The sequence below is a fragment of the Callospermophilus lateralis genome, chromosome 6 (assembly GCF_048772815.1).
Source record: "Callospermophilus lateralis isolate mCalLat2 chromosome 6, mCalLat2.hap1, whole genome shotgun sequence".
NCBI lineage: Eukaryota > Metazoa > Chordata > Mammalia > Rodentia > Sciuridae > Callospermophilus > Callospermophilus lateralis.
This window is the reverse complement of record NC_135310.1, coordinates 117,203,312-117,216,504: the sequence shown is the minus strand read 5'-3', so window position 1 is coordinate 117,216,504 and position 13,193 is coordinate 117,203,312. Positions and strand designations below refer to the sequence as shown.

The 13,193-nt window shown below is 44.8% G+C and overlaps 1 protein-coding gene across 3 annotated transcripts in view; it reads left to right on the top strand.

Moving 5' to 3' along the window:
• The window catches only part of Tbc1d22b (TBC1 domain family member 22B), a 72,558-nt gene extending 59,811 nt beyond the window's left edge, over positions 1-12,747 (top strand). Inside the window, exon 13 of one of the 3 annotated variants that reach the window (XM_076860189.1) lies at positions 11,372-12,747. In XM_076860189.1, the coding sequence (XP_076716304.1) occupies positions 11,372-11,500 (129 nt within the window). In that variant the 3' untranslated portion in view covers positions 11,501-12,747. Of the gene's footprint in view, positions 1-2,797; positions 2,882-3,613; positions 3,948-11,371 lie in introns of those variants that run through there. The other 2 variants (XM_076860191.1, XM_076860190.1) reach the window with 2 other exon arrangements.
• The last annotated feature ends 446 nt before the right edge of the window (positions 12,748-13,193 follow it).

Genomic DNA, 13,193 nt, shown 5'->3' with positions numbered 1-13,193 from the left:
TGACCTTTGCAGAGAAAGGAGACATGTGCATCCCCCCCTGCTAAAGGGCTGCTGGTATTAAATCACCACAAAGAAAGCTCCGCGAGTGAATTCAGAGATCACAGAAAGCCAGTTTTAGGGCTAAAAGCTCTCATAAGCAACACAAGGAAAAACCAGGTGAAGTGGTTGCTGAAATAAAAATGGGAGTTGTGGCAGTTTCGGGAAACCAGCCACTTGTCACCCTGAAGAGCTGGGAAGAAGAGCTTGGTGTAAGGGAGTTTTAGAGGGAAAACAGCCACCTTGGGGACAATGCAGAATAGGACATGGTCTTTGGAGCCAGACCACCTGGGGTCTAATTCTAGCTCTGCCACTTTTCCAGGTGTGCAACATTTAGCAAGTCACTTAGCTCTCTGTGCCTTAGTTTTCCTATCTGTAAAATGGGGATAATAGTACCTGCCTCCTAGGGCTCTTATAAAGATTAACCAAGTTCATGCATGTGAAGCAGTTGGAATCATGTACTTGGCACTTAGCTGTCAAAATAGTGAGCTTATTAGCCAGGCATGGTGGCACATGCCTGTAATCCCAGCAATTTGGAAGGCTGAGGCAGGAGAATCACAAGTTCTAGGCCAACCTTAGCAATTTAGTGAGACCCTGTCTCAAAAATAAAAAATAAAATGAGTAGAAAATGTAGCTGAGTGGTAGTCCCGTCCCTGGGTTTAATCCCCAGAACCCAGTACCACATACACCAAAAAAAAAAACAACAACTCAGCAGTTTTGTTATTAATATTATCTACCTGGAGGATGGCAAGTTGAAGCCATCCAGGGCCTGTTTCAAAATAAATCACAAAAAGGGCTAGGGATGTAACATGGTTGTAGGTAGAATGCTTGGTTAACACGTGTGAGGCCCTGGTCAATCCCCAGTATCAAGGTGGTGGGCTAGACACCCAAGTTTCCAACTTGAGTCACCATGCTGGGCTCATCCTCGGTGAAACTACCAAACTGGATGAGCAAACTGGACTGGAGAGGAGGCGTCAGCATGCACAGGAGCAAAGGGCAGGGACCCAGCTGTGGTGAGAGTCCCCAGGAGGAAAGGCACCTGCTTCTTTCCCTCTGGCCGAGCAGCTGCCTACCTGAGGGAGGGACCAAACCTGACAAAGGAGCATCACATTAAGAGGTTTCCTTCCTGAGAGCCCTTAGCAAGGGAATCTGAGGCATGTCACAGGCACTTTGTGTGTAGAATGACCAGTCCTTAGGGACTCGTGGGCTGCTTGAAATGAGAACTTGCGACAGGGCTGGGCCAAGCCTCTTTTGTACTAGGAGGGGGCCCTTTGCAATTATGTCCTTCGTCTGGGCTGGTATAATAGAATAATGCTAATGATGTTAGGTTGAATCATATGCAATTGCTGTTATAAGAGAAAATATTTGAATATCGACAATTTCATAAAGTTCCATATAGTAAGAGCTAATTCTTAGCACTTTTTTTAAATATTTATTTTTTAGTTGTAGTGGGCATGATATCTTTATTTTATTTATTTATTTTTAAGTTGTGCTGAGGATCAACCCAGGGCCTCACACAGGCTAGGCGAGCGCTCTACCACTGAGCCCCAGCCCCAGCCCCAGCCCATTAGCACTTTTAATGTATAGGCACTATCCTAAGTGTTGACCTATGTTAATTCATTTAATCCTTGGAACAAAATACCCAGTAGTCTATAATTAGTACCCCAACTGATACAAATGGGGAAAATGTGTCACCACAAGTAATTAGGTGAAGGTCACTGGGAGAGTGAGTGGTGGAGACCTGTGAACCACTGTGCCTGCTGCCACTTTTCCTGGGGCCTGGCTACATGCTTCTAGGCTGCTCACAGATAGGGCCTGCTTACTCCTCCCCAGGACTCCCCCAGCTGCCTCCTCCCATCTCCTTGGCAGTTGCTAGCAGACTCTCTGCTCACAAAGAAGTGTTGAACACAAAAATCGGTTCTTTTAAACCTGAAAAAGAATTCCTCCAAGGTCCTCCTTGTCCTATTCTGGCTTCTGGGTTTTTCTTCTTCCACTTTCAGAGGACCTGTGATTCCTGCTGCCTTCTCATGCTCTGTGTTCCAGGTACCTGAGTACTACCCCAGTTCTCTGTGGGAGATGGAGGTTGTGAGCGCCAGGCACAAGCAGTCCCTGGAGATGGCTTGCTGGGCTCTGTCCCTCTCCTGGAGTCCTGGAGCCCTGCCCCAGCCTGGTGGTCAGATTAGCTGCTGAGGGAGAGCTGGTGGCTGGAGAGGAACAGGAGTCTTCTGGGCACACAATAGTTCTCTCTTCTGATCTGGCTGGTGGATACTTGGGCTTGTGTATATGTAAAAAGCTATTGAAGTAACGCTTAAGATGTGGTCCCTGAGGCCACCACCACAAGATTGGGGGGAATGTAATTGGTGGAGACAAGTGTAACAACACTAAGACCTACCTACCAAATACACAGTTGACCGTGCAAAAATCACCCAAAGCAAAATGGTTAAATGCTTCCTTTCTCGCTTTTTTTTTTTTTTTCAGGGCCCAGGTCTGAACTCGGGGTCTTGCATGTGCTAGGCAGGCACTCTGCCATTGAGCTGAATCCCCAACCACATGCTTCTTTTCTTGTGTGGGAGTGCTGAAGAGTAAATTATTAGACTCTTGGTACCAAGCGAGGATCTTGATGTTGTTGGCATCTTGGGTATTCAAGGAGAAAAGGGTGACTCTAGGATTCAGGACTATCAAATCACAGAACCAATTGAATGTAGGGATGGTAGCTGTTAAGAGATTGCGTGGTGCTCAGCGTGCGGACTTCTCTCCACAGGAGCAGCAATGGTGGGAGAAGTCCCTGGCTGAAGGGAGGCTGTAGCCACAGTCAAACAAAGACATCTGCGTAGGCCATGAGCACCAGAACTCAACCCCCTGTGCAGTTGTGCACCACCTAGGGGGTGAGGGGGCTTCTCTCACCAGGTGTAAGAACAGAGGGCTGTGAGCCCGAGGACAGGGCTGTGTGTGTCCTGAGGCCAGCATGGTCCTAGAAGCAAAGAGGACTCTTGAGGGAGCTAGGCAAGGACCAAGGTACCTGCCATCCCTACTCCGATTAAAGCCACACCAAGGACAGGCCCTTCTCGAGCATGCCTCTGGCCTGCACCTTGCTAGGTGTCATCTGCCAGGTAGAAGACAGGTCCTCACCGTTGCAGCCAGCCATGGAAAGGTATGTCCTGGCAGAGGAATAGCCAGACATAAGACCCTGTGGGAGTGAAAGTTGGAGGTGTTGGGGGAGAGTTTTTATTCCTGACCCATTCACAGAACACGCCATTGAGGCAGATGGCAGACAGGGGGCTCTGGTCTGGGGAAGACTTTCCAAAGCAGGCTGATGTGAAACCCGGGACAGGAGTCACGATGAGTTCTCTGGGAGGGAATGAGTGGCGGGTCCTCTAGATCAGAGCAGCAGCACAGAGTGCACCAAACACAGAGGAGCTGCTGGGAGGGAGGGAAGCACCTCCAAGGGAAAAAAATCAGCAGAGCACCAGTTACACTGAGCTGTGGGCACGGGGGCACAGCGGGCAAAGGATTTGTACAGGATCACGAAACTCACCAGAAGCCTGAGGACTGTTGTTCTCTGACCTGCTCTCTCTAGGAGGAATATGTGTGAGTCAAAGAGGACAGGCACCCCCCAATACCTGGTCCCTCTGCAGTCTAGGAAGCCATCTGGGAATGTACATGGAGCCTACAGACATGTGAGAGCAGGTGCCAACACTCCGACAACAGAGAAGCACCGCACATGCAGGGGACCGAGGCTTAGTAATCAAAGTTCCTTTAAATGTATAAAAAGGGAACCCACAAGGGAGTCATGTAACCATGCAGTGACTCTGCACCACCGAATTGAAGCATTCTTTGTTCTTTCTTTAACTGGAGAGTCTTGGAGAGAGTCCCGCTGTGAAGGAGGAGACAGGTCAGAGTTATTAAGTGAAATAGTGCAAGCCCGGGGTGCTCCAGGCCTCCATGACGGACTAAAAGTAAATAGATTCCTTGAACCAGATGGCACCACCTATGACTTCTGGGTGTGGTTGTGGAATTGGGTGCAAGTCCTGTCTTTACAGACATTTGGTGAATTGCCAGTTTGAATCCTGCCTGTAAGAAGGGTTTGGAGGGAACCCAGAATTGAAGCTCCACTAAAAAAAAAAAACTGGTATGAGAAAGGGAATGACTCCTAGACATGGAAACAAAAATTCTATACAGCTTTCTGCAAGGGGGAAAAGATCCCAAATGCACTAGGTGCTTTGGTCCCGGAGAAACCAATGGATACAAATTTGACTCTCAAAGTTTATAGGCAAGGACATGATTTTGAAACATTATATTGGGACCAGGGGAAATATTTTGTTACTTCACTGATTCTCAGAATAGGAGAGGTTTGTTTTAAAGTACTTACTTGACTAGGAAAGTATTTTTACACGCCTGAATACACTTTACAATTGCAAATAATGTTCCAATATTGCAAAGTGATTCTGCATACAATATCTTATTTAATAGTCTAATTTTATGCCACCTTTTAAATTCTTTAGCTGTTAATTATTACACATTCTATCTTTGGTTGTGCTGAGCCCTTATCACTGAGTGAAATTAGTTGACTCCGAGATTTCCTTCCAGCAGCTTCTCCTATGACTTGTTTTCTTTTTGTTCCTTTTTCTTTATGCCTCACTTCTTTCTCCCCCCAGGGCTGGCAGCTCATGGTATAGAAATGAGCGCAAGCTCTTGAGCCAGATTGTCTGGGTTTAATCCCAGCCCAGCACTGCTCTGTAACCTTGGGCAAGTTCCTTAACCTCTGTGAGGGTTTCCTCTTCTGTAAAATGGATATAATGTGTATCTCATAGAGTTGATGTGAGGATTGGTGAGTTAGTACAAAGTACAGGTAAGCATTCAGAGCCAGTCTGGTATGGAGTACGTCTCGGTAGGTGGTCACTGCCAGTCTAATTAATCTTGTTCTCCCTCTTCCTCCCCAGTTCTTCCTTAAGCATTTGCTAATGAGGTTCCCCTCTGCCTTTCCTTTATCAGAGTTTCTGTTCACTACCTAATAACCTTCTCCTCCTTTAGTCCCTTATCTAATTGTTTTCTTCCACTCCTCTCACATAACTCAAATTCCTTCTCAGTCACATTGCCTTTTCCTTTGGGATCTGTGGATTCTCAGCAGGTACTGTGCCAGGCCCTTTTCTTCTGTTTCAGCCATGTTTAGGCTTCTTCTGTAAAAGCCAGCTTCCCCCTTTCCATTAATTGAAAACTGCTCTCGATTGCTTGCCCTACACGCTGCCTTCCCCTCCCGACTGTCTGCCATCATATTTCATCTAACAGCATGTCATGCTTAAGGCTCCCGTGGAACTGGCTCTGTAACAAATCTCAGCCATTCCCTGTAGTGGCTCTTCTCAACCCCTAGATAAGAGCTCCTGGTTTGTGATTAATACCTTTGTCCCCCAGCTATGGTTATTCACCATGCTATGTCTTTATCCAATGGACAGGGTTTCCCATTTTTGCAGTGCTAGGATGGGCTGCGGTGGGGGTGATGGAAGCTGGGGGTGGGGTACTGCAGTTCCCAGGCATTGACACCAGGTGGCAGAAGGGTTCCTTACAGCTAAGCCTTATTCTTCTTGGAGGAAGTGAGAGGTTAACTTGTCCAGGGGTGGAATTATTTGGAAGCTTCCCAGAAGTTTCTGTTAAGCCTAGAAAAGTTAGAAGTTATAGATATCTCCCATTACAGCACAGTATATTCTCTTCTAGAGAGCTTAGCCTTTTGTTGGTTGTTTTTCTGCATCAATTATACAAATTATGTAACCATTATAGAAAAAATTTTAAACTCAAGAAGCCAAAAAAAGATAAAAGAAAAAAAATGGGTACCTGAAAATTTACCATACAGACGTAGAGATTTACCATTTAAAATATATTTTAATAGCTATATTATGAAGTTTTATGTATTTAAAATCATTATTCTGAGAAGGGATCCTTAGGCTTCACCAGACATCCAAAAGTCTAAAGAACAGAAAAGGTTAAGATCTCTAGATGAGTCTGCCCAACTGAGAATAAAAGTGAACTCCTGAGGAGGAGGTTGTCAAAAAGAGATAATACCTTTTCCAGTTTGTGTAGGGATGGGGACACGTTAAGGAAAAGAAATAGGAAACAGGAGAGGAGCTCAAGGGGCCAAGGCCAAGGAATTCATAGGTATTATATTCCAAAGTCATCACCTAGATACACAGGATGGATCACAAGTTCAGGGGTGGCCTGAGCAACTTGGTAAGACCCTGTCTCAAAATAAAATACAGTGGACTAGGAATGAAGCCCAGTGGTAGAGCATCCCTGGGTTCAATTCCCAATACTGTAAAAAAAAAAAGAAAGAAAGAAAGAAAGAAAATTCGAGCAACCGTGGAAGGGAGAATGTAGACATATAGAAAAGTGTGTAGCCCGATTCTTTTCTCATGTTCTTCCTGTGGGTTCCCCACCATTTTGACTATAGGTTTTGAGTTCTGTTCGCAGTCTTGGGGATCTAAGGGATCATCACAATTAACGAGGTCTGTCTGTTTCAATGTGTATATTGGTGATCTATGGAAAAGGGTGTGCTCTTGGATGCATTTTCTGGATGAATATTAAGTACCTTTAAAAATTGTTTATGCCTTTTGTTTTTGTTTTTTGTTTGTTTTCAGAACACAGGTGTGCTCTAATACTGAGCTATATCCCCAGTTCCTTTTATTCTTAATACTTTGAGACAGGGCCTCACTAAGTTGCTAAGGGTGCTCACCCCCACCCCCATCAGTACTGGGGATTGAACTCAGAGCCTTGCACATGTTAGGCAAGCATTCTACCTCTGAGCTATATCCCCAGCCCAGAGGCTGGATTCAAACTTGCCATCCTCCTGCCTTAGCCTCCAGAGTAACTGAAATTACAGACATTTGTGCCTTTAAAAAAATATATATATATCTTTATTTTTACATTTATGTGGTGCTGAGGATCAAACCCAGTGCCTTATGTGTGCTAGGCAAGTGCTCTACCACTGAGCCACAACCCCAGCCCCCAATTGTGCCTTTTGACACAGTAATTTAATTTCTAGGAATTTAGCCTTTTTAAAAAAATCCAAGAGATGGATTTATGTACAAATGTGTTTATTATAATTTTATCTTAGTGAAAAACCAGAAATAATTTGTAAGGGTAAAAGAAATTGAAGTTAAAAAGTGAAGGACCAGGTATTGTTAAATTCCTCTGCTACACCCTGAGGCAGTTAAGACAACGCCCTCCTAGGCTATTTTGCTGATTCATAGCCTAGAGCATACAGGGCCTGAACCAATCAGTTTGAATGTGTACCCCGTTTAGGAATAACCAATCACCACTGACCAATCTGTTCCCACTCTGGTCTCAGAGTTGTTGTTCAATTTTCCCGCGCCCCGTGATGATTTGTTCTGATGTATGCAAAACCCCCCCCTCCCCAAAAAGTGTACTTAAGCTCTGCTTAACTTCTGCTTGGGGCTCTGGGCTGCTCTGTCTTCCTGAGTGAGCCTGGAGCCTCAGCATGCTGAATCAATAAAACCCCTTCTGCCAATTGCATGGAGCCGGTCTCTTGTGGTCTCTCCCTCCGACGCTTCGCCGGACCCTTACAAATTAAATATGAAGATTACATTATGGAAAATTCTCTGGCTATTGAAAATGTCTAAGGGAATTTTTTTTTTTTTTTTTTTTTTGTACCAGGGATTGAACCCAGGGGTGCTTAACCACTGAGCTACATCCCCAGCCCTTTATATATATATATACATATAAATTATTTATTTATTATTTGTTCTTCTTAGTTGTACATGACAGCAGAATGCATTTCAATTCATCGCACACAAATGGAGTGCAACTGGTGGTGCTGGGGATTGAACCCAGGGCCTTGTGCATGTGAGGCCAGCACTCTACTGACTGAGCTATCTCCCCAGCCCCTCCCTTTTTCTATATTTTATTTAGAGACAGGGTCTCACTAAGTTGCTTAAGGCCTCGTTAAGTTGCTGAGGCAGGCTTTGAACTTGCAATTCTGCCTCAGCCTCCCAAGCCACTGGGATTTTAGGCATACACCACTGCACACAGCTGGGAGTTTTTAATAATAGAGGAAATGCTTATGATAAATGCCAAATAGATTCAAAATTATATATAGAAAATATTTACTATGTAAAATGTTCAGGAACAGGATTAAAAAGAAATATGCCAGAATGTTTAAAAATGCCTTCCTCTTGATCATGAAGTTATGAGTAATTTATTTCCTGCTTTTTTATTTTTGACTAAACAAAACTTACACTATACTACATGAAAAAAATGTTTTATCACACATGTAATATACAGACTTTATTTCAAAAGATACAGAAGTATAATTAGAGAAAAGTAAAAGACTTCACTCCCCAAAGGTAACTACTGTTAAGAGTTCACCACCCAAGTTGTTAAGTACACACACATGTATGTGCAGATCCGTTGTGTTTTCTTTTATCTAAGTGAGATCCTACTATAAATATTTTTTTTGCAACTTTCTCTTTTATCCATTTAAAAATGTCTTAGATATCTTCCCATGTTAGTCCAGGTAGACCTACTCCATTTGTCATAAACACCACCATTTCTCTTTATCTAACTGTTGCCATAGTGACAGGCACTTTTCTCATCATGTGAAGCAATGATGCAGTGTATACCTTTGACCATGAATGTAAATATTTCCCCAGGATGGAGTTGCTAGATCAAAGACCATGTACATTTCTTTTTCTTTTTTCTTTTCTTTCTTTCTTTTTTTTTTTTTTTTTTTTTTTTTTTTTTTGCCATGCAGGAGACCAAATTGACATCCTTGCACAAGCTAGGCAAGTCCTTTTCTCCTGAGCTGTAGCCCTAGCCCAGACACACACATTTCACTGTGCTAGTGGTGGTTCTGGAGATTGAATCCAGGACCTCACTCGGGCAAGGCAAGTGCTCTACCACCAAGCGACATTTCCAGTCCTTTTTCTATTTATTTCATTTTGAGAAATTTACTTTATCTTGAGTCGCCCAGGCTGGCCTTGAATTTGTGATCTTCCTGTCTTGGTCTCCTGAGTAGCTGGGATGTTAGGAAAGCACCATCATGCCAAGCTCAACTGTGGGCATTTCTAATTAGCCTATATTTGTTAAGGTGATATGAAATTATCTACTGTCTGCTATAACTGATGATCCCAAATAATAGTGACTTAAAACAAGATAGCCATTTACTTTCTGAACTAACATTCTAAGAGCAGTCCAGGAATAATGCCATGGTTCCAGAAAGGCAGGGACTCGGGGATCTTCTATTTATTGCCCTGCCATCTTCAACACGTGGCTTTAGTCCTATGGTATAAGGTGACTATTTCCAGCCTTTCATTCATACCCATTTTTTTTTTTTTTTTTTTTTTTTAGTTGTAGATGGACACAATATCTTTGTTTTATTTATTTATTTTTTTGTATGTGGTGCTGAGGATCAAACCCCGGGCCTCACACATGTCAGCCAATTAGCTACAGGCCCAGCCCCCATATCCATTTTCTAGGCAGAGAAGAAGCTGAGGGCAGAAGCTAGAAGTTACATGCGGATCATTTCTGCTCCCATCCCAGAATTGGCCGAGACTTGATCATTTTGGCTGCGCATAGCAATGATGTGCCATGGGCAACCATATGCCCAGCTGAACTTCTGTCACTAAAACAAAAAACCTCGTGAAAAATATGTAAGATCTTGACACTAAAAACTGTGAAGTACTGGTGGAATATTCAGATCAACCCAAAGCAGGGTTTTTAGAAGTAAAAATAGTGTATGGAGGGCCGTGGGCATTCTCTGTTATCTGTTCTCATCGCTCATCTGTTGGCTTACTTGGCTTCTTGTCTTTTCTTTCACTGATCTGTAGGTACTCCGTTTGTTGTTGTTGTTGTTGTTGTTTTTTGTTTTTTTTGTACCTGGGATTGAACCCAGGAGCACTTAACCGCTGAGTCACACCCCCAGCCCTTTTTTTTTATATTTTATTTTGAAATGAGGTCTTGTAAGTTGCTTAGGGCCTCACTAAATTGCTGAGACTGACTTCAAACTAGTGATCCTCCTGCTTCATCCTCCCAAGTCACTGGGATTACAAGTATGCGCCACCGTGCTCTGTGGTGCTCCTAATTGATGTGGATATTGACCTTTTTATCTTTTATAGGTGGCATACATATTTTCTCCTAGTTTCTTATATTTTAAACTTGTTTTTAGTGTCTCTTGACATATCAAGAATCGTATGAATTGTATGTATTCAATCATGTAAGTTTCTTATGGCTTCTGTATTTTGTATCTTATGACTGTTACTTTTATAGTTGGAAAAATAAGACTACCCAATTCAGAAAGAGAAAAATAATATGAAGCAGCAGCAACAAACAGCATGGGCGACTAAATTAGAGAGATAACCTAAAATCCCATTCATTTTATTCTAATACCCTCTTTAATAGGCTGTTTCCATGGAGCTCTTTGAGAAAACTGAACTTTGAAAGCTGAGTAGGATTTAGCTAGATGGAGGGGAAGAGAAAGTGTTCCAGATGAGAGGAAGAACAGAAACCAGACCACGGAGGCACACACAAATGTGGCTGAAGCGGACCTGGCTGGGTGAGGGTGGGGTGGTGGACAGAAAGCTGGACAGGTGGGCTGAGGACAGCCTTAAAACAAGGGGACCTCGGGGACAGCAAGGAAAACAGTGAGGTTAGGAGAAGGATGTCCAGATGCCACACTGAGAGTGGTCCAAGAGACATCCAGAGACATGGAGTGGTGGATGCCAAGAAGTTAAGACCTGGGTGGTGGGGTGAGCTTTTTATAGCAGGAGTGCAACCCTCTCCCTAAAGACGAGAAAAAAAGTGGATTCCGTATCTAACAAAGGGGAAGTGGCTGAGCAAATTAGGGTGTAGCCTGGATGGCCCGCCAGCTTTGAGACTAACCATTTGTGAAGGCTGGATTGAAAAGCATGAAAGTTATAGTTTAAAAAAGGTGATTAAAGTACATATAAAATTGTAATTATGATTACAGCTATTTAAAGAAACACATAAGGAAGAAAGAAAAACTGAGACGGAATACGTCCAAAGCAGGAGAGCTATATTTGGATGATGAGTGATTATTTCTCTTAAAAGCTTTTTTGTTATTCTTTTTTGTTATTTATGGTTTTTAAAGAGGTGGGTGTTAGTGAATCAAAGAATCAGCAGAGGCTTTTCAAGGCTTCTTGGGGTGAGCTAGCGGCCAAGGCTGTGTGCAGTTTGGGAGGCTGAAGGCTGGACCCTGGGGGTGTGGGGCGCAGAAGGAAAGCCCCATTCCAACCCTGAGTCTTAAGAGGGGTCCTACTGGTTCTGTGGTCTACAGTGTGGAAAGCAATATAAGCCCTTTCTTGCCTTCCAGGGTCTCCTCATGCTGCTACAGAACCTACCTACGATACACTGGGGCAACGAAGAGATCGGGCTGCTGCTGGCCGAGGCGTATAGACTCAAGTACATGTTTGCCGACGCCCCCAATCACTACCGCCGATAGGTGCTGTCTCCCCCTGGGGACCCAGACTGCCCCCATCTCTGATGGCAATCTGATCACTGTGGCCACCGTGCGAGCCGTGGACCCCAGCCAGGAACCACTCCTGCTGTAAAAAGCTCACCCCACCACCCAGGTCTTAACTTCTTGGCGTCCACCACTCCGTGTCTCTGGATGTCTCTTGGACCACTCTCAGTATTCCATGCCATGTGGATGGGCCCAGCTCTGGGAGAAGACAGAAAAGGAGGTACAGGGTTGTCTGCCCCTTTAAAAAAAACTGGACAAAAGAAGGGGAGGCTCAGGGTCTCACTCACATTGTCCCTGCGTGGACCAACATGGACTGGCTGGCTTTTGCCTCCAGGTCCCAAGTGATACCATCACTTTTTTTTTTTTTCTCTCTCTCTTTAAACAGGAAGAAGAACTCAGAATCTATTACATGCCTAAGGCATGGAAGTATTAGGCTTTGATACAGTTGCTTTTTGTGACTTAGTTTGATTTGATCACAGGTCAAATATGCCTTATGTTTTCAGAAGACTCCAGGCCCCGCCCCCTCCCGGTTTCCTAATCCTTCTCCTGCCCTCGTCTGAGCCAGTGAAGGGCAGCTGCTTGAGACAGTTCTCAGATGGAGGAGGCACTGATGCTTTTAACTCTGGGAAGAGGCCTACACCCAAGGGCTAGGAATTTTCTTTTACTTTTTCTCACCAGATCCCTGAGTCTGTGCATGTGAGTGTGTGTGTGCACACCTGTCAGCATTTCATTACATGTCTGAATTGCTGTGTCCAGACTAGCCCCATCAGAACCAGTTGGGAAGAGCCCCGGTGACCAAGTGTATAAGCGTCCTTGAGAATGACCAGGCGGAAAGGGAGAAGGGACTTTTTACCTCTCCAAACCTTTGTTTCCATGACGACCCACTCCAAGATATTATGTGTAAATTGTGTTATTATGTATATGGGTGAAGATGTACAAATATATGTCCTCTTTGTAGCAGATATGATTTTATATTTATAATGTGCATCAACACGTGAAAGCAATCTAGGTCACTAGCACAGATGAGCTTGCCAGGCTGGTGGCTTCAGCGCCTCCAGGTTGGTTTTGGGGCGCCCTCTCTGAAGGCAGTAGAGCAGGGTCTGCTAAGGTGGCCCGGCCCGTGTCAGTGTCTCAGTGTCTTTGTTCCCCTTTCTTCCCACCCTGGGCCTTTCTGGAACATCTGCCCTGCCCCTCCCCTCTTCCGTGGCAGAGCTTCCCCCCCCCCCCCCGCAGCCTCCCCCAGAAGGGACTGCAAAGGGGCAGAAGCCCTTTCTCCGTGTTTTTGACCCTTGCCTTTCCCTGGACTCTGGGAAAGGCTTTCGTTTTCCCATGTTTAAGTCAGCGTTAGATTAAGGACAGAAGCTGTGACCAACTGGTCAGTGCCAAGGGAAGGAGTGTCCTGAGCGTCCCTGGGTTTGGGGCTCTTCTCAGAGAGCAACATTAGGTGTCCCCTACCGTCACCATCACACCCACACAGCTCATGAGATGTGCGACCCATTTTTGACTTTTGGTGTTTGGCAGTGGAGAAGTGGAGAGGGGCGGCAAGCTGTCATCCCCTTGGGAAGCCAAGCAGTGTCCCCACGGGGGCCACCCCAGGTCTCTTTGCCAGCGAAGCGCTCCACACACCACCCACCCACACGTGTGCGAGGTTCTCATGAGCTGTTTCTCAGGC